Consider the following 19,765-nt stretch of genomic DNA (forward strand, 5'->3'; position numbering starts at 1 on the left):
AACTGTACAGCTGCATTCATTCCATTCAAACGTTCCAAGTGGCTAAAACACCTTTTCTTCTATCTGAGGAAGGAGCAGTAAATACAACCAAGTCCCTACTTTCTCTGCTCATGAACTTATATGGTAATAGGGAAATGAAAAATAAGTAAAGATTAGTCAAAACACAGTATATTCCATCTAAGGGGGAAAAAGATCTCCTGGTGAGAAGTATAGTGCTTGTACTGAGAAGGCATTGAAATTTATATAATATTGGTAATTAAGGCCTCCCTGGAAGAGGGTGTCTGAGCAAGAGAATCAAAAGTGAGAGGGAAGAGAGTGACCTAAGGAATAAAATGTTCCAGGCAAAGATATAGGATGCTGATGTTGGATGGGACCAGGTAAGAGAAAGGAAGAGACGGCTGTGACTGTCGAGCTGCAAGGGGCAGAGTGTTCAGAGGTGAGCAGAGTGGGAGCAGGGGAACAGACCATCTGGTAAGGTCTGTAGGCCACAATCACTAAGGAAGATTCACAACAGATACAATAAATGCCTAGGGGAACTGAGCTGGAATCTACGCCCATTGACCTGACTTCCATCGGTACTCATGTGAAGATTGAATAGGTCCAGCTGGGATATAGCTCAGTGGTAGAATGTTTGCTAAATGTGTGTGAGGCCCTGGTACTAACTACCAGACACACACACACACACACACACACACACACACACACACCTCCATCACTACCACCACCAACAGTGACCAGATCAAGGGAAAATTCCACATCTTATCTGTTGGCAAATACCATGCATGGGTTTTTTCTTCAGTTGAAGATAAGTGAAGAAACCAAAGGAAGTAAGGGTCTATGAAAACTATCTCTTCCATTTTAAAAGCTTGTAGGTAGGTAGAAGAAAATTGTTTGGAGAGCTATTTAAAGTATTCCAAAAAATGGAAGAATATATGTTCCCTATAAACAGGAATAGACAGTTATGAGAAAAGCTCAAGATCAAGGAGATGATAATATCATTAAGGAGAACATTAGTACCTATAGCTATAAACATCATTTATTAAGTATTTAAATTTCTTGTAGGTGCCAGGCATGATGGTGCACGCTTGTAATCCCAGCATTCAGGAGGCTGAGACAGGAGCATTGTGGTTCGTGGTCAGCCTCAGCTACTTAGTAAGGCCCTTTGCAACTCAGTGAGACCCCATCTCAAAATAAAAAAATAAAAAATAGGGCTGTGTAGCTCAGAGATAGAATTCCCCTGGGTTCCATCCATAGTACCACCAAAAAAAAAAAAAAAAAAAAAATGTTGGGCCAGGCGTGGTGGTGCACACTTGTAATCCCCGCGCTTGGGAGGCAGAGACAGGAGGATCATTCAGGTTCAAAGCCAGCGGCGTACGCTGGCTTAGGAGACCCTGTTTCCAAGTAAAAATGTAAAAAATAGATCTTGGAGTGTAGCCCGGAGGTAGAAGCCTTCCAGGAACCCCAGTACCACCAAAAAAAAAAATGTTGTATTAATTTGTTAACCCCATTATAGCTATATCCTAATTTAATCACCACGACACTGTTAGGTGTTTATTATAAACTGTACACATGATAAAATTGAAACTTAGGAAAGTTATATGACATGCCAAATGTCACATGGAACAATTGGTAGAGTTATTACTCAAATTTAGATATATTATGGAAGCTTTCCATCTACCCACAGAATTAGGTACAGGGGCTATAAGCTGAAATGAAAAGAAAGATGGTTGAGAGAAGAAATGCCTACAAATAAAAGAAAATTGGAATAACAAAAATTTAGATTGTTACAAATAGATACAGAACAGAGAGTGAGGAAAACTAAGTCAGTAATATGAAAATAAACTTGAAGAGCTCTTCCTGAATATTAAAGAAAATGAAAAAACACTGAAACGACAATTTTAAATATAACAGTTGAAGAAAAACAATGACCTTAATAAAAAGGCTTCTGGAACCAAAAGAGTAATTTAAAAACTTCAGAGTTGAAAAAGATCCTTCCTCAGAAAGATCATAGGCAACCTTAAGATCGAGAACTGGATAAGCTTTGAATTATAATAATCACTTAAACATCTAGGTAGATGAAAGAAGTTATAGAGTAAAGGGACCAATTTTAGGCCGGTCTCAGAGATATCTGAAATAAAAGAACGGACACAATTATTGCACCCAAAGAACTTTACACCCAATGAAGTAAAAATTCACATATGAAGGCAAAGACAATCTTAGGTAAGAACTGAGGCAACGTACAACCCAGAAATCCTTCACTAACAAATTACTTGAGTTCTAATCACTCCAAAGACGAATCAAAATTAAGAATCAATGAAGAAAGTTTATGGACAAAGGACTTACTAAAACTTGTCCAGGAAAACTCAAATGTAAATGCTAATATAATTCTGAAACCTTCTAAGGCAAAGGTAAAAGTAAAAAATAAAAAATAAAAATCTAAGAAAGAAATAGTATGTGGAAAATATTACATTAATAATAACCTGCATGCAAAGGCTCAGATTATTTAACAAGGCTAAAATGTGGGAGTGAGTGGAAGAAAGGATAAAAAGAAGGAAAGTCTCTGTTAACTCAATGTATACCATTTCAACCTCTGATAATTATAGAACTCTAGATTAAAATGAACTTTCTCAAAATGTATAGGTTACCAACTGCAAAAGATAAGTCTGAGAAAGCATAGTTTTATATAGAAAAACAAGAAAGCATAGATTTCAGAAAAAAAAAATAAAACAGATGACAACAGAAAAGCCAAATATCCCAGTGGGTACAGACTTCATTACTAAAAAGAGTCTCATATCCAGCTAAAAAATTTAACTCAATAATGTATATTCATATACATGTGCAGAGAAGACAAGTCTGGACTTCAAAGGCTAACAGTGGTGACAGAAGGAGGGGGAATATAATTATGGAATGCTTAAGGTAAAAATAAACACTCTTTAAGGAGAAGATAACAGCACATGAAAATAAAATTTGTATTTTTCTCTTTATATTTCTGTGTGCTACCATGGAATTATTTTAGGTACCATAAAAACAAAGAACTAAGTATCTTACCAAGTGACCCCAGAATGACCAAGATTGTTAAGATCCACACAAGTACTCTTGATATATACCTGATTATCACCATCAGAATCATGGACAGAACTGTAGGGGAGATAAACAGAGAACAAAAGAGAATTACTTGAATACATAGAAGACTATAAAAAGAAGCCCGTTCAATTGCTATTCCTCCCGCCCCCCCCCCAGGGAACTAGTTCATGACCACAATTTAGGAATAAAGGACTCTGGCTGCCCTTGCATTCTGATTTTGCTACTTCAATAGCATCATGCCAAAGCAAAGGGTTTATGGGCTACAGGAAGGAATGCATGCGAATGCACATGGCAACTCAGAACAGCACGGGACTGTCCTGAATTCACCACAGGGGAGACATCAGACATGCAAACATACATGCTGGCACACAATGTGTAGAGAGTGACATGTCATGTTGGTGACAAGAAAAAGTAACACATGTAGACAAAGATCAGTTAAACTAGTGCTACGCTGCCTTCCGCAAGGTCTGCAATTCATGACCAACTTCTCTGACTATAAATTTTATCTTTATCTAGCTCCTCTGTAACTCAGGTCCAAAACCTGAGTTTTTTATCTGTAACTCTAAGAACACCAGGGGAGGATGTGACCCTGCAGGATAATAATGTCCTGAAGCCTACTGAGTCTAGCCTTTCCTCCCAAATTAGCAAAGCTTATGTTGAACTACTTGGCCCACTCCTTTACCTATCATAAACAAAATCCCAATATGCTAAAATCTTGAGTAAAATTCAAAAGAAAGGAAGGAAGGAAGGAAGGAAGGAAGGAAGGAAGGAAGGATTTAAACCCTAGCATGAGAAATACATTTTTGAAACAATAAACTGTAAAACTTTAATGATTTTAAAGGGTTACTCCACAAACAAATAAGCAAAGATATTTTGGGTTTATATTACATTCTGCAGCCTCAAAAGAGACTCATTCCAATTAAGAAAATAAATAGAATACCAATGGTCTCACAACATTATTGTCACTATATTTAAGCTCTGTATCTTAGGTTTGGTTAAGGTATTCAGCCATTTCAGAAACCAAATTAATTTTTACATAAAGTTAGACTAATCGTCAAGCGTCTTTTGGCTCTTTGTAAAGCCACATAAATGGTTAGTTTCTGTGTCTAGGGACACTATTAAAATACTCACTTTTGCATTAAATGTACAGGAATGAAACCTCCAAATACCTCAAAATTATATTTTCTTATGGACAGCGTTATTTCAATTGAGTCAAGTACTACCTAAGCAAAAAGAAAATACTCTCTAATGACAGGAAAGATGAAAAATACAGCTTGTATTTTCTCAATGACTACTGCTATTAACAGGCATAAATACTAATCTTATTTATATAATGAAATAGTTGTTTGGTTCCTACCATCTACTTCTTCCAGCTAAGAAGGCCTACAAATGCCAATATATCATTGTATAGTTTTAGACTAATATTGATAGTTTCCATTTTGAAAATAAAATTTTTAATTGATTTTATTATCTTTTTCTGTGTGTGTGTGTGTGTGTGTGTGTGTGTGTGTGTATGTGTGTGTGTGTGTGTTGCTCAGGGTTGAATCCAGCGTATTCTACCTCTGAGCTCCACCCTTAGCCTAATTTTTTATTCTTTATTTTGAAATAGGGTCTCACTAAGTTGTGGAGGACCTCATTAAGTAGCTGAGGCCTGGATTCTCCTGTATCAGCCTCCCAAGTACCGGGATTACAATCGTGCACCACCATGCCCAGCTAGTAATTGACTAGAAACTCAGTGGCTAATAAGTGGAGATTTTCTAGTGGAGATTTCCTAATTTTTCCAGCAATATTATAAACTGTAGCAAAGCAAAGAGAATCACATTATTCAAAAGTTATCTATTGGAAATCTATGTTCTTAGATAGAAATATATAAAAGAATTTGTGGCCTCTTTCATAAGTCAATACACTTTCTGGAATCATAAAACAGGATTCTTGATTCATTAAAAGAAGTCTCTCACTATTAAATTAAAAGTCGTCATAGACTTAGTAACCAAAGTTTGGGAAAACACTAGTTTTCACAATGAAGAGAAAAAAAAAGAAGGGAAATGAGTTTCAGATATATATATATATATATATATACATACATACTTTTATGTACATATATATAACTATGTATAATCTGAAACAATTATTTTGGTTATGGGAAGTTAAACATATTACAAGTATCCCCAGTTGTATTCATATTTTGGCTAAAAGAACAATCTTCTACTGCAGTACTATGCAATAGCTAATAATGAGAAAAACAATTACCTAGTGATAACAAGCAAAGTCCCAATATAATTTCTTTGCTGGTCATTACTCCACTAATCAGCCTGTGTAAGACACTATTGTCACTGACAAAGGTGATCAGGGCCTCTGCAAACTTGGCATAGCAGGAAATGTTCACAGGAGCACAGCGATGGAAGAATGGAATAGGTGCACTGGTGACACAAGAAAAAAAAATCAGAAAAAAAATTACTCCTACTTAATATAAATGCCACATCAAACACACAAATGAGAGGTGAATATGGCTGCAATCCACTCCACCCTCCACACACCATTTGGGGAGCTAAGAGCTGTGTGCCGAATGCTATGGGGATGGTTATGGGCAGCGATGCAGTCTTACCACAGGCCTTATCAAAGAGGGTGGAGTGCATGTTTCAACAGATGACATTGCCCTCCCCTTCTGGAAAGAAATGCGCATACATGTACACATACACACACAGGACTACCAGAAGCGAAACCAAACACTTGAACTCCTCAGCCTGCACATCCACCAGTCAAGGGGCAGATGACAACGCTTACAGACACATACATTTCATTGAACTGAAAATGAATTTTGGCCATAGCAATTTAAAAGTAAAGCACACACATGCTTTTGCTTGAAATGTGCCGCCATTAATAGAATGTTTTCTCTAACCAAACAGCATTACAAAACCTCAGATTAGTAAAGGTGCTTAGGGCACAAACTCAATATCCCCGAGAGAAACAAGTCATGCCAAGAAATCAACATACAGCATAATAAACAGCTATTTAAAACAATAACAGTGAGAGCTCGGATACGGAGATGCTTATAAGGTAACATGACAAGGGGAAAATTATTTCTAAAGTGATGATGACATCTATGCATAAAAGATTATACGTAAGGATGGGATCGGAAAAAGAATGCTTAAAAAGTGCAAACTATCTGACTTGTCATGATCATGGAATTCTGGGTTGATTTCATTTTTTTTATGTTACTGAGAATCCAAGATTATATGTAAAAAAGAAGAAATAACCAATTATTAACCAGTTAACATTTAATCCAAGCTTACATGAACTACAGCTTTGACTGGTGAAGGAACATAGCCAGGTGTGAACTGTGACATAAATCTAGAATAATGGTTCTGTATCAACGTCTGAGAGGACAATACACATCTAGTTGATGAGAGAATTTAAACAAAGAACTATGAATGTGCCTTCAGGATATGTCAGGATTGTAAGAGAGTCCATATGTACTTCCATGCACAAATTGGCACTTACATGTGAATTAAGTTAAAATTTAGCCATCATTAACATGAGTGCCACATTTTTGGAACTGTTCATAGATCTATCATTTACAAGTCTGACACAACATCTTTTTTTTTTTAACAGAAATGATGTAAATGTGTTCTTATTCTTGGTTGGCACTGTATTTTGGTCCAATTAGTGAATAAGATTATACCAAATTCTGAGGTTTCTAACCTCTGCAAAACAACTTTGTATGACCTAAAAAAAATTCTTTCCAAGTAAGAACATGAGTGAACTATGTATATATTTTCCTTACAGGTTAGTAAATGAGAACTCATGGGTTTAAGAATAAGCAGCATTTGCCATGCTATAATACTTCATGAAACAAAATAATTTTAAAGATGTGGCTGTACCTTGGTTATACTTCAGTAAAATGTATCCAAAAAACGAGGCTCTAACAATATGACATGAATATTCACTTAAAGAATCATCTCTATGTCCTTGGGTGTGTATTTGCCTATGTCTCCAAAATGTCACTGGTGACAGTCCATGCCAAAGACCCGACCTGCTTTAGTGGTTGCAGGGAGTCAGGGCATTCTGAGTGATGTCTGAATTATTTATTACGTATCAGAGTCATTACTTTCTGACTGAATGTTGTGTTACTAATGATGCAAAAAGACGTTGCATTACAGAACATTTTTAAGTAAGACAGATTAAGTCAGAAATATTGCAAGAATCAAAAAGGACTGATTATAAATTTCTAAGTCAGTGGAGGCTGACTTGAAGCAGAAGTCGATAAACTGACAACTTTGTTGTGACTTAAGACATTCTTTGCTGATGTTGTCTAGAGGCTGTCTCCGCCAAGTTAAAGTGTCTAAGGACTTTTCTAAGCATATTTTTAACTGAAGTCTGGCTTTCTGTCTTCAAAACTAAAATCCTCTCCGCTTCGTAATTATCTACATCCTCATCCTCTATATGTCTTATCCCATCATCTCTGAAGCAGCCTCTATTTAACTCACTTACCTGCAACCTGGAATATAAAATGGAGCCACCTTAGGAATACTGCTGTCTTCTTGTTTATAACCCACTATTTTTTTTCTTCTTTTTGGCTTTGCACACTTATTTCCTTTTCCTTGTCAGATAAAAGCCCCAATTCTCCTAACATCACACAGCTTCATAGTGTCTCGTTACTCCATCTTTCTTTTTAAGGAGAGTAAGGCCTTTTTGGGGGGAAGTAGTAGGGATTGAACCCAGGGGTATTCTACCTCTAAGCTATACCCCCAGCATATCCCTCCATTTTTTTCTTTGTAGTTCTAGGGATTGAACTCATGAGCATCCTACCTCTGAGCTATAATCCCTAGCCCTTTTTATTTTTATTTTTGAAACAGAGTCCCTAGGTTGCTGAGAGTCTCAATATGTTGCTGAGGCTGGTTTTGGACCTGTGATTTTCCTGACTCATCTTCCTAAGGAGTAGGAAAATGGGTATGTGCCACTGTGCCCAGTTTACTCCCAATCCTTTTATTTATTTATTTATTTATTTATTTATTTATTTATTTATTTTTAATTTTGAAATAGGGTCTTGCTAAATTGCTGAGGCTGGCTTTGAACCTATGATCTTCCTATCTTAGCCTTCCAAGTATTGGGATTATAGGTGTGTGCCACAGTTGTACCCAGCCACCACTGCCACCATCAAAGAGCCCACCCACAAATAGATGACTGCAAATTATATGGGAGTAGTATAACCAGTACTTCAGTGAGTAACTAACTGAACTAACCAGTACTTAGTCTTCTGCTTGATTTGAAAGGGATGGATTGTATTTTCAATGCCTGATCCTAATAAAAGATTTAGAAGGAAAAATTGAGTAATATCTGCCCTGACTTACCTTGTTAGGTGATTTTTAAGATGTATATAAACAATTTGCCAATTGGGAAAATTTTTTTTTAGGTGTCCTTTAAATAACTGGGGCAAAATAGAAACAATCTTTTACTCTATAATTCAATCTCAGTTTAAAAATACGGACAGCTCTAAATGTAAAAGTATAGAATTGGTACAAGCTAATTTAATTGCTTTGTCTAGTTAATAATCAAAATCTGCACTTTAATGAACAACAGGAATCAAAGACAAATAAATGAAGAGATAATATATGGATACATTATTTAAAAATAAAGTTAAGCCGGGTGTGGTGATGCATGCTTATAATCCCAGCACTTGGGAAGCTAAGACAGGAGGATTGCAATTTGCAAACAGCCTCTGAGGCCCTCTGCAACTCATTGAGATCCAGTTTCAAAGTCAAGAATATAAAATAGGGCTGGGGGTATAGCTTAGAGGTAGAATGCCCCTGGCTTCCATCCCTAGCATTGCAAAAAATTTTTTTTAAAATTAAAATTAAATTAAAATTAAATTAATTTAAGGTAGAAAGCAGTATATTATTTATTTATTTATTTATTTATTTATTTATTTATTTGGTGGTACTGGGGTTCCTGGAAGCCCTTCTACCTCCGGGCTACATTGCCAGACCCATTTTTACATTTTTATTTGGAAACAGGGTCTCCTAAACCAGCGCGCGTGGCTAGCTTCGAACCTGTGCAATCCTCCTGTCTCTGCCTCCCAAGCGCGGGGATTACAAGTGTGCACCACCATGCCCGGCTAGAAAGCAGTATATTGATACCTTTGTTTTTCTCTTTTTTTCACCTCTTCCTAAAAAAAAAAAAAAAAAAAAAAAAAAAAAAAAAAAAAAAAAAAAAAAAGTCCAGAGGCCATGGTGAAAGTATCAAAAAAATACATCAATTATTTTCTTTTATTTTTTCTCTTTGGTGCTAGTGATTGAACCTAGGACCTCATGCAAGTTAAGCAGGTGCTTTACCACAGAGCTACGTTCCCAGACCCTTGGGTTATTTTCTTACTTTTTAAAAATGTGAGCAATCATAGCACTGAAATGGGTTGTACATCTTACCATTTAAATCCCATTTGATTTAATATGTTGCAGATGAATCAGCTCATAGTGTATACCTCTGAGAAGACAATACTTCTGAGACCTAGTGTATGAGCTCATTTCTACTTTAGCATCTAACCTAAAGGACATATTATGTGCTTCTTAATTAAGAAGATAAGCACGAAGCCGCCTACTTACAGTGAGTTTTCCTACGTTTCAAAGCCAAAGAATATTGAATCTTTAAGGAGTCAATGTAATCCCATTAGAAACTAATGTTCATTCACATTATTGAAACATTAGTCAACAAGAACAAAATGAATTTATAATGAGTCTCTTAAAGATTTTTAAAACTTAACCACTCATAGGCAAATTGTCTCTTACCTGGGCAAACACACCGTCCATTTGCCTTTCAGTCCAGATTATCACAGTTAATGAGCTCCCTAAAGTATAATGACAAACAGTGCCTAATATCTCTTGTCCATATGCTTCACAAGAGAAGGCAGGGTTTTACAGCTCATATAATTATGTTAGAACCTCAGGTTAAAAATAAAATATTACATGTGATTTCCAGCTAAAATTTTTATTTAAGAAAGAATACTGATAAAGGATTCTATTAAAATCCCTGCAACATACAAAAGGCAGGAATTAACTGAGTCAAGAAGAATTTAATGGTAATAGAATGGTTTTCATACATTTCATGTTTTACTTTTCTCTCTTCCTTTACTCTTGCACTACCCCCCTCTTTTCTTTTCTTTTCTTTTCTTTTTTTTTTGGTGGTAATGGGGATGGAACCCAGGGACTTCCTACCTCTGGGCTACATTCCCAGACCTATTTTATATTTTATAGGTCACTAAACAGAATCTCACTAAGTAGCTGAGGCTGGCTTCGAACTTGTGCAATCCTCCTGTTTCAGCCTCCCAAGTACTGGGATTACAAGTGTGCACCCACCTCACCTGGCCCCTTTTTTCTTTTTAACACCAATGGTGGTATAGACTCTACAAGATCTTGGATTGAAATTTTAATTCATGCAATTAGTTGGGTAGCCTTGGCCTCATCTTCTATTTTCTACTGGGGTCAATATCTGTATAATTTGGGGGGGGGCATGAGGGTTAAACTAAGACAGTACATATAAGAAATTTAGTATATAGACTAGTACAAAGTAGGTAATTTGTAACTGTTTTTACCTTCGAATCCTCTATATTAAAATATGAGTAAATAGCCGGGCATGGTGATGCACACTTGTATTTGCAGTGCTTGGGAGGCTGAGACAGTAGAATTGCATATTTGAGGACAGCCTCAGCAAATATATTCAACCTAGCAAAACTCCATTTCAAAATAAAAATAAAATAGGGCTGGGTGTGTATTTCAGAGGTAGAATGCTCCTGGGTTCAATTCATAGTACCACAAGCAAAAAAAAAAAAAAAAAAAAGTAATATTATTTTCTTGGCCATTAATTTCTCACCTTCATAGCATATTAATTCCCCAGCACCTACTAATCTTTCTGTCATTCAAAAATAAGTGATCCAAGTAAAGGATAAACTGAATTTATATAATCTGTTTCTACTGCTACTGTTTTCTTTGGTTGCACAAAACAGCAGTATAAGAACACAGGCTAACTATTCCCCATACTGCCAGCATGCTTGGCATTTCGCCAACAGTTAGGGATTTATAAAAAAAAATATTGCCCTTTCTAGGCACTTACTTTTAAAATACAAAAGCTCTCGGGAATGGTAACCATTTGGCCATTACATGTCATTACTGCTTCATTGAAAATTAGTTTACAACTGCTTTCTCTAAAACCCCCGCTGCCTGCAATGGGAGGTTTCTGGGCACCCAGGCAAACTGAGGCAAAGAGAAGCGCTCCAGAGGTTGAGAAAAATGACATTTTCTATGCCAGGTGCCAAACACAATAAAGATTTAACAGGCATTATCTTATCTAAGTCTTCAAACAATTCTGTAAGAGAAGTATGAATATCCCCACTTAACACATAAGGGAGCTCGGCTGACAAAGCCTTGTTAAGGAAGGTGGTGACCTGGACTTGAGTTCCTGCTCCTCTGTCCTAGGAGGATGAGGCTTGCACGGGGACAGCAGGAGGGACAGGGATGATGCCAAGGACCGCTTGCAGAAATGAATCACAGTTTTGTGTAGTATTGACCCTCCTCTTCTGGAGTTTTTAAAAAAAGGTAACAAAAATAGTCCCTACTAGACTGTGAGTGAAAAGACAAAGACCAAGTCTTATTCATCCTTGAGGACTTGGTAGCTAATGCTGTGTGCAGAATGGGGTGGCACTTCCAATTTAAAAAAGAAATTTATTCTTGTTCTATTCTTTCACTTCGTTTGTTAAATACTAAATAACTCTGCTATTTATAAAGTTCTAATTGTCTTTCTTTTATTAATTGTCTTTGATCTTTCACTTTCACAGGTTCAGTTGAGGCAAAAGTGAAAATATACCTAGAAATACTACAAGCCGTGCGTGGTAGTGCACCCTTGTAATCCCAGCATTCGGGAGGCTGAGACTGGGGGATCACGGTTCACGGACAGCCTAGGCTACTTAGTGAGGCCCTCCACAACTCAATTAGTGAGATGCAATATGATCTTGCTAGAAGCCAGGTCTGCTCATTATAGAACAGTTCCTAAGATTATGTTGTCTTCTAGTAAGTGTCCTCAGGCTGCTGTGAGGTGTGTGTGTACAGTCAGGACAGAGAGCCCAGACACTTCCCCAGCACCCGTCCCACTCACAGCTACACGGACAGAGCCCTGACCCAGGCTTTTCAGACACCCTTTCATCGTATGTTTTGGTCTTTAAAGAACGACTCTGTACTTAAGAGCATAACAAACTCTAGCACTTCGGTTTTCTAAACCAAACTTCAGCGGTTCTAGATAAACATATAACAATTTTCTTGTTTTTACATCAATACATTTTTCTCCTAATGACTCTATTCAAAGGACCACCTCTGCTTTATGGGTATAGTCTCTCTAATAGTCTTCGTTTTTATGAATACAGTCTTTTTACCTTTTGATTTAAGGCTATAATTTTTAGGTATCTTTTAAGATAGTCCCTTTGCTTTGATGTCTATGGGCTTTAAATTTCAAATTTTTAATAGCAACTTGACAAGACTAAAATAGAGCTGGGAATCAATTTAACTGATATATGTCTTTTCTACTTTCCCACAGAAAATTTCAAATTCAAGTTAATAACACACAGGTTATGGCCATAAGTAATCTTAAATGAAGTAGACAAAGTAGACATTATCTACTTTCATGTTTCTTCTTCCTCTTCTTCTTCCTTTTTTTTTTTTTTTTCAGCTCTGGGGATGGAACCCAGGGGCATCTACCTCTGAGCTATACCCCTAGTCCTATTTTTTAGTCTTTTTAAAATTTTTTGATACAGGGTCTCACTGAGTTGCAAAGGGCCTCGCTAGTTAACCAAGGCTGTCCATGAACAATGATCCTGCGCTGTATGCCTCCCGGATGCTGGGATTACAAGCGTGCACCACCATGCCTGGCTTCATGTTTTCAAATCTCAAATCTCTTACCCAATAGCTGACTACAGTTATATAGTTATTATATATTGAGATAAAGTAAAAGTGGCATAGAGTCAGTTTTCCTGGAGAAGTTTTCTCACGTTATATAGTTAGGAATACATACTGAGGTCTCAGTATTATTCAAAGTGTGCATGTATGTGTATATTATATAGATATACACATACATATGTATATATCTCCACACACATACACATACTTTACTCTGAGCATATAGTCTCAGCGCTTGGGAATTTAGTTTTTAAATCTACTTATTATTTTAAATTTTGATTTCTCATATAACTACTATGAGTTAAATTTCTCATATTACTATGAGACCCTTCCAAAGAATATATCTAGTTTCATCTCTGAATCCATTATACACAGAAGGTACTTAATAATAAATGTTTAGCCGGATGTAGTGGCACACACTTGTAATCCCAGTCCTTGAGAGGCTGAGACAGGAGGATCACAGGTTTGAGGACAGCCTCAGCAAGTAGTGAGACTCTCAACTCTCATCAACCCAGTGAGACTCTGTTTCAAACTAAAAATAAAAGAGGGCTGGGGATATAGCTCAGAGGTAGAATGTCCCTGGGCATAATCTCAAGTGCCACACCCACCCACCCACCCACCCACACACACCACACATACACACCACACACCACACACACACCACACACACACCACACACACACACACACCACACACACACACCACACACCACACACACACACACACCACATACACACCACACACCACACACACACACACACCACACACACACACCACACACACACACACACACACACACACACATACACACACAAATATAAATGTTTGTTAAATAAGGCCTTGGATAAGATACGGTAAATCACTTAATACAGAGAATATATTTAAAGATAAAACCTCAAAAAGACATACTTTTCAAATTTACAAGGTAATTAAAAAATAATCCTGATAAGTATTTCTCAGATTAGCTGCAAGGGATCTTTGGAGACCATGAGACTTGGTTTCTAATTTTCTTGAAGTTTTGATTATGATTCAGCAGTTTTTTTTCCCTTTAAAAATTAAGGCATGACAAACAAAACAAAACAAAACAAAAGCACCTAAAAGAAATTTAAAATATCTGAGAACAAGAAAGGTTTTACATGTATGTGTGGGCTTTTTTTTTAAAAAAAAAAAAAAGTAAAAACAAAACAAAACAAAACATGTCTTAGGTCTATTCCTCCTTTTAAAATTTTGTGTTAGCCCTAGGCAACTGGTATCATTAAGTGAATATTTTCTCAGAAAAACACACACAGTACAAATTTACCTACAAAAGTCACAAGTTAACTAATTTGCAATGAAATTTACCTCGCAGGAACTGGTAGTTTGGGGCACAGAACAGAAGATTTTGAAGACGTCGTATATTCAGAAGGCTTTAGGTTGTAGCTACATAGTGCTGAGCCTGTTGAAAGAACACTTTGTGTTAGCTGGCACGGGATCTCAACAGATATTCTTACTGATTGACTTTAAAGTTAGATGTCAACACCAACACATACAACTTTGAAATGTGATAGAATTAATGTGAATCTGATTTGATCTATATTATTAGTCCTCTGATTCTTCTCTGAAATTACTGATAATGTAGTTAGGTACAAATTTTAATAATACCAAAGGTAAAAAAAAAGTACTAGAACTACTTTTATTGAGTATCTGCTATTTGTCAGGTTCCACGCAAAAGGACATATACGTGTAAATCTTTACTATAACTCTTCAAAGTGGGCATTATTAAGCCTACTCTAGAGGAGGAGGCAGAGACTAAGGAATAAAGAACCTGTCCATGAACACAGAGCTAGCGAGCAGTAGAACTGAGGTTAAACATCGTATCTCTTTGATTACAATGCCCATGCTCAACATGTCTGTCCCATGTTTTCCGTTACTACATATTGAAAATGACTATACATAGGATGCACATGCATTCAGATAATCCAATGTTTTGCTTTTTTTACCTAAAAAGCAGAAAATGCATCTAACTGTAAACAAACTAAAATTTTAAGAAAACTGATAAATTGATAAAAGTAATTTCCAGCTTTCAAAGAGTTTAAAATAGCTTAGATTCATCCTTAGATTGGTTATGCAAAGAACCATTTATTTTTCTGATTACATGGCTAATGCATAACTAAACAGTACGGAAAATTCAGATAGATACAGTTCAGCAATTCTTGTATGTATGATTCTAATGACCTGCTAATTTTGTATTATATTAACTAGAATCCTGCAACATTCATTATACAATAGGTAATAGGTAGTGAGGAGACCTAGGCTCCAACTTTAATTGTGCTGAGATCTACAGAATTATATCACATAAACTGTTTATACTTGATTAACTGAAGTTCCTATCAGAATTCTAATTTAGACAAATATTTGTTACTAAATAACAACAGAATAGCCTGGCATTTGTATTATGGTGATAATGGACTTTCATATTGTACCATATGGAAAACACTTAATATACAAGGTGAGACCAAAATGGCAGACTTCAACACTGAGTCAAGTCTAAAAAAGGAAGAGAGCCAGGCGTGGTGGCGCACGCTTGTAATCCCCGTACTTGGAAGGCTGAGGCAGGAGGATCGGGGTTCATGGCCAGCCTCAGCTACTTAGTGAGGCCTTCCAAAACTTTGTGAGACCCCGTTTCAAAATAAAGAATAAAAAGTAGGGCTGGGCCAGGCGTGGTGGTGCACACCTGTAATCCCAGCATTTGGGAAGCTGAGACCAGAGGACCATGGTTTGAGGACAGCCTCAGCTACTTGGTGAGGCCCTCCGTAACTTAGTGAGATCTTGTTTCCAAATAAAGAATAAAAAATAGGGCAGAGGGTGTAGCTCAGAGGTCGAATGCCCCTGGGTTTCATCCCCAGACTCGCAAAAAAAAAAAAAAAAAAAAAAAAGTAGGGCTGGGGGTGTAGTGTGGAGGTAGAATGTCCCTGGGTTACATCCCCAGTACCACACAAAAGAGGGGGGAAAAAAGGGCAGAGGAGCACACAGGAAGAAAAAGGAAGGGTGTCCAGAGAAACTAACACAACCGAAAGAACAAATTGGTAGTGAATTTTTCATTTACATCTTATCTGATCAAAATTTTTGGAAAGCCACAAGCCACCATTTAACTTATCAATACTTCTTTCAACCGGTAAAACACCTAAGTGTTTAAATGTCAGCCATAATAGCACACTTACTTAACTATATGTAGAATATATTTTACACAAATATAATTCAAAAGCCGGTTGAGCTGGCTCATGCTTTTAATACCAGCATTTAGGAGGCTGAGACAGGAGGATCTGGGTTTGTGGCCAGCCTCAGCTACGTAGTGAGGCCCCTTGCAACTCAGTGAGACCCTTTTTCAAAATAAAGAATATAAAATAGTGCTGGGGGTGTAGCTTGGAGGTAGAATGCCCCTGGGTTCCATCCTCAGTACTGAAAAAAATAACTCAAAAAACAAATATAATTCAAAAAATTTGACAAAACAAAGATATTTTTAAAGATAGACTTGAGAGTTTTTGGTACTGCTCTCTAAACCTTCAGCTTTTGATAGACTTAACAGGACTTTAGAAGAGTATTTAACTCTTCTAAAAACTATTGTCTCTCGTGTTTAAAGATATTGCCACTAGATTCTTTTAACAGCAAATCTGAAGACAACATGACAGCAACAGCAAGCAAATGCTTTGATGAATCCTAAAATAGCTGAAAGTCTGATTTTAGAGTTGCTTATGAGAAATACAGTAACCGTGCCAATACCCAATGCGACTGTCATCTTCATCTGATTTTCAACTGGTCTCTCTCAGAGTCCAAGATGGAATCAATTTGCACAGTATAAAAGGCACTAACTAAAGCACTTTGTGTCACTGTGCCTTATACACTGCTTCGTCTAAATTCAGTGGAATTTGTCTGAATTCTCCTTCCCCACCCTTTCTTCATTTAAAAAAGGAGGTCGGCAGGTGCAACAGAGTTCAATTTTATAAACAGTTTCCCAAGCTAATACTCAGTGAAAGGATAATAGCCTTATCTCTGATGGTCTTCTGGGACTCAGACCAGAACTAAGCAGACCCTGTACTCAATAGATTAAAGGGAAAAGATCTTTACAGTATGTTAGAAATAACAATCACAAGGAACTTTACCCTACCTCCTGCTCGGAGAGTTGATGGGCAGAGAAAGAAGATCGTTAAAACAACACTATAATGGCAAACAGGTGATAGCTGTTTTGCTTTTCATGTTTATTAGCTAATGCGTTTTCAGTGAACATTTTAAAGGTAGTTTTTTTTTCCCCTGTGGAAGTATAAACAATATTCAACACAAATGTTTTGGACATAAAGTCTTCTTTCATATGCAAAAGTTAGGTAAAAACCATGCTTGAGTAATGAAAAGTCAAAAACTAAAAACAAAAGCTTATGAAAAAGCACACCAGAGGCAATCCATGAGACTCAGCCAATGTTATTCAAAGGCTATCAAAATGAGCAATCTTAGGAACCTAACTTGGGTATACAAACATTTATCATGGTAAACAGTTGCTATAGTCCCCAGAATGTTTAACTACTACAATTTTTCAAATGTCTTATAATATTCAATTATTTATTCCTCAGCTCAATATCAGTTATATCAACTCTCCTAAGAGGTCTGTTTATTTTATCTGTACCAAAAGGTACAGATAAAATAAAAACAATACTTCTAAGGCCTTACAAGCAATTACTAGCATTTTTAGAAACAGATTCTTTACTCTTAGGCCAGTAGGTATCTTTTGTGTCATTCTTAACAATCATAATTAAATATTCAATAAGTTCCTGGGTGAAAACAAAACAAAAATACAAACATTCTGCAGATACTTTTTCAAAACAGTATGTATGAGAGAAAAAAATTTCAATCACTTATTCTCCTAATATATCCTAATGGTTTCGCCATTCATGAAGTCCCCAAGGTGAACCCTGTAAGTAGCTGTTTTTTGACTTCTTTATCTATCATCTTTCCATGTCATTCAAGGGATTCAAGATACCAAGTCTTGTCAGTTGGATCTTTCTATGTTATCTGAGACCTTCAGGAATGATTGGGACAGTTTAAATCCTTTCCTCTGGGTTTCTTGTCTCCAAGATCTTCAGAATGGTCTTTGCAAAATGCAGATTCTTTATATTATATCACTATATTCAGGATAAAGTCCACATTCCCTGGACTTCAGGCCTCTAAAGGCAAGATTCTGCCTAGAGCTCCAACTTTACCTCAATACAATGAACTACTTATGGCCAATTCTTACTGTTTATCAAGCATCCAGGCTTTTTTTTTTTTTTTTTGCAAACTATTTCTCTGCTTATGCTGCCTTTTGCAGACCTGCATCTGAGTGAGAACTTCTACAATCTACTCACACTTTAACTTCTTGTCAAGCTTTCTCTGACTCACTCAACAAAGCTACTTGCCACTAAGCTCTTATAAAACACAACACAGCCAGGCGTGGTAGTGCACACTTGTAATCTCAGCACTTGGGAGGCTGAGACAGAAGGATCACAGGTCTGACGCCAGTCTCTGCAACTGAATAGCCCTGAGCAACTTAGACCCTGTTTTTTTATATTTATTTATTTATTTATTTATTTTTAGTGGTACTGGGGTTCCTGGAAGCCCTTCTACCTCTGGGCTACACTCCCAGATCTATTTTATATTTTTTATTTATTTGGAAACAGGGTCTTGAACCAGCAAGGCTGACTTGGAAGCTGCGCGATCCTCCTGTCTCTGCCTCCCAAGCGTGGGGATTACAAGTGTGTGCCACCACGCCCGGCTTACAGAGACCCTGTTTTGAAAAAATAAAATAAAATAAAATAGGGCTAGATGTATAACTCAGAAGTAGAATGTCCCTGGGTTCAACCCTCAGTATCCTCCCACACAAAATAAATATTATTTTGTACTTTTTATTTTTATCTATCATCTCAATTTTTAGAATGTGAGTTCTTTGGCAATTAGGATCTTATGCTTCTGAAACCCTGGAACCCCTAGTACCTATGTGACACCTAAAAGCTATTTATTGAATAAAAGAGACATCCTGATTGGGGAAAAAAAACCAAAATAATTAAAATAATTGCTATAAATCTCTTATGTTTTGTTGTTACATGTTATTTATAGTGTTTTTATGTTTTCATTATTCATCACAAAATGCACTATTTAAGACAGGGTTTCACAACCGTGGTGTTTTGACATTCTGTACCAGGCAAGAATACGGGGCTGTCCTATGTACCAGAGGATCAGAGGATGTTTAGCAATATTACTGACCTCTGTCCACTACATTCCAGTAGCCTGCCCCTAAGCTCTGCCCAGTGGTTTTTTTTTTGTTTGTTTGTTTGTTTTACTGAGGACAGAACTCATGGTCATTCTATTTCTGAGCTTATCCCCAGCCCTATCTTTTTTTAGGGGGGTTATTGGGGTGGAACCCAGGGGCATTCTATCTCCAAGCTACACCCCCAGCCCAATTTTTATTCTTTAATTTAAAACAGGGTCTCACTTAGTTGCAAAGGGCCTCACTAAGTAGCTAAGGCTATTCATGAAGCTGGATCCTACTCTCTCAGCCTCCCAAATGTTGGGATTACAAGTGTGTGCCACCAGGCCCGGCTCCCCAGCCCTATTTTTATTCTTTATTTTAAAACAGGGGCTCACTAAGTTGCAGAGGGCCGCACTTAGTAGCTGTGGCTGGTCTCAAACCTGCAATCCTCCAGTCTCAGCCTCTCAAATACTGGGATTTACAAGCGTGTGCC

At 36.9% G+C, this 19,765-nt stretch overlaps 1 protein-coding gene across 1 annotated transcript in view; it reads right to left on the reverse strand.

The window, feature by feature from the left end:
- The window catches only part of SLC44A1 (solute carrier family 44 member 1), a gene marked incomplete at both ends in the record, with an annotated part of 155,343 nt that overhangs the window by 30,390 nt on the left and 105,188 nt on the right, over window positions 1-19,765 (reverse strand). Inside the window, 3 exons of the mRNA XM_080709369.1 lie at window positions 3,049-3,138; window positions 5,335-5,504; window positions 14,361-14,454. Of these exons, the coding sequence (XP_080565495.1) occupies window positions 3,049-3,138; window positions 5,335-5,504; window positions 14,361-14,454 (354 nt within the window). The remainder of the gene's footprint in view (window positions 1-3,048; window positions 3,139-5,334; window positions 5,505-14,360; window positions 14,455-19,765) is intronic.

The sequence above is a fragment of the Muscardinus avellanarius genome, assembly GCF_963383645.1.
Source record: "Muscardinus avellanarius genome assembly, chromosome: 13".
NCBI classification, from domain to species: Eukaryota; Metazoa; Chordata; class Mammalia; order Rodentia; family Gliridae; genus Muscardinus; species Muscardinus avellanarius.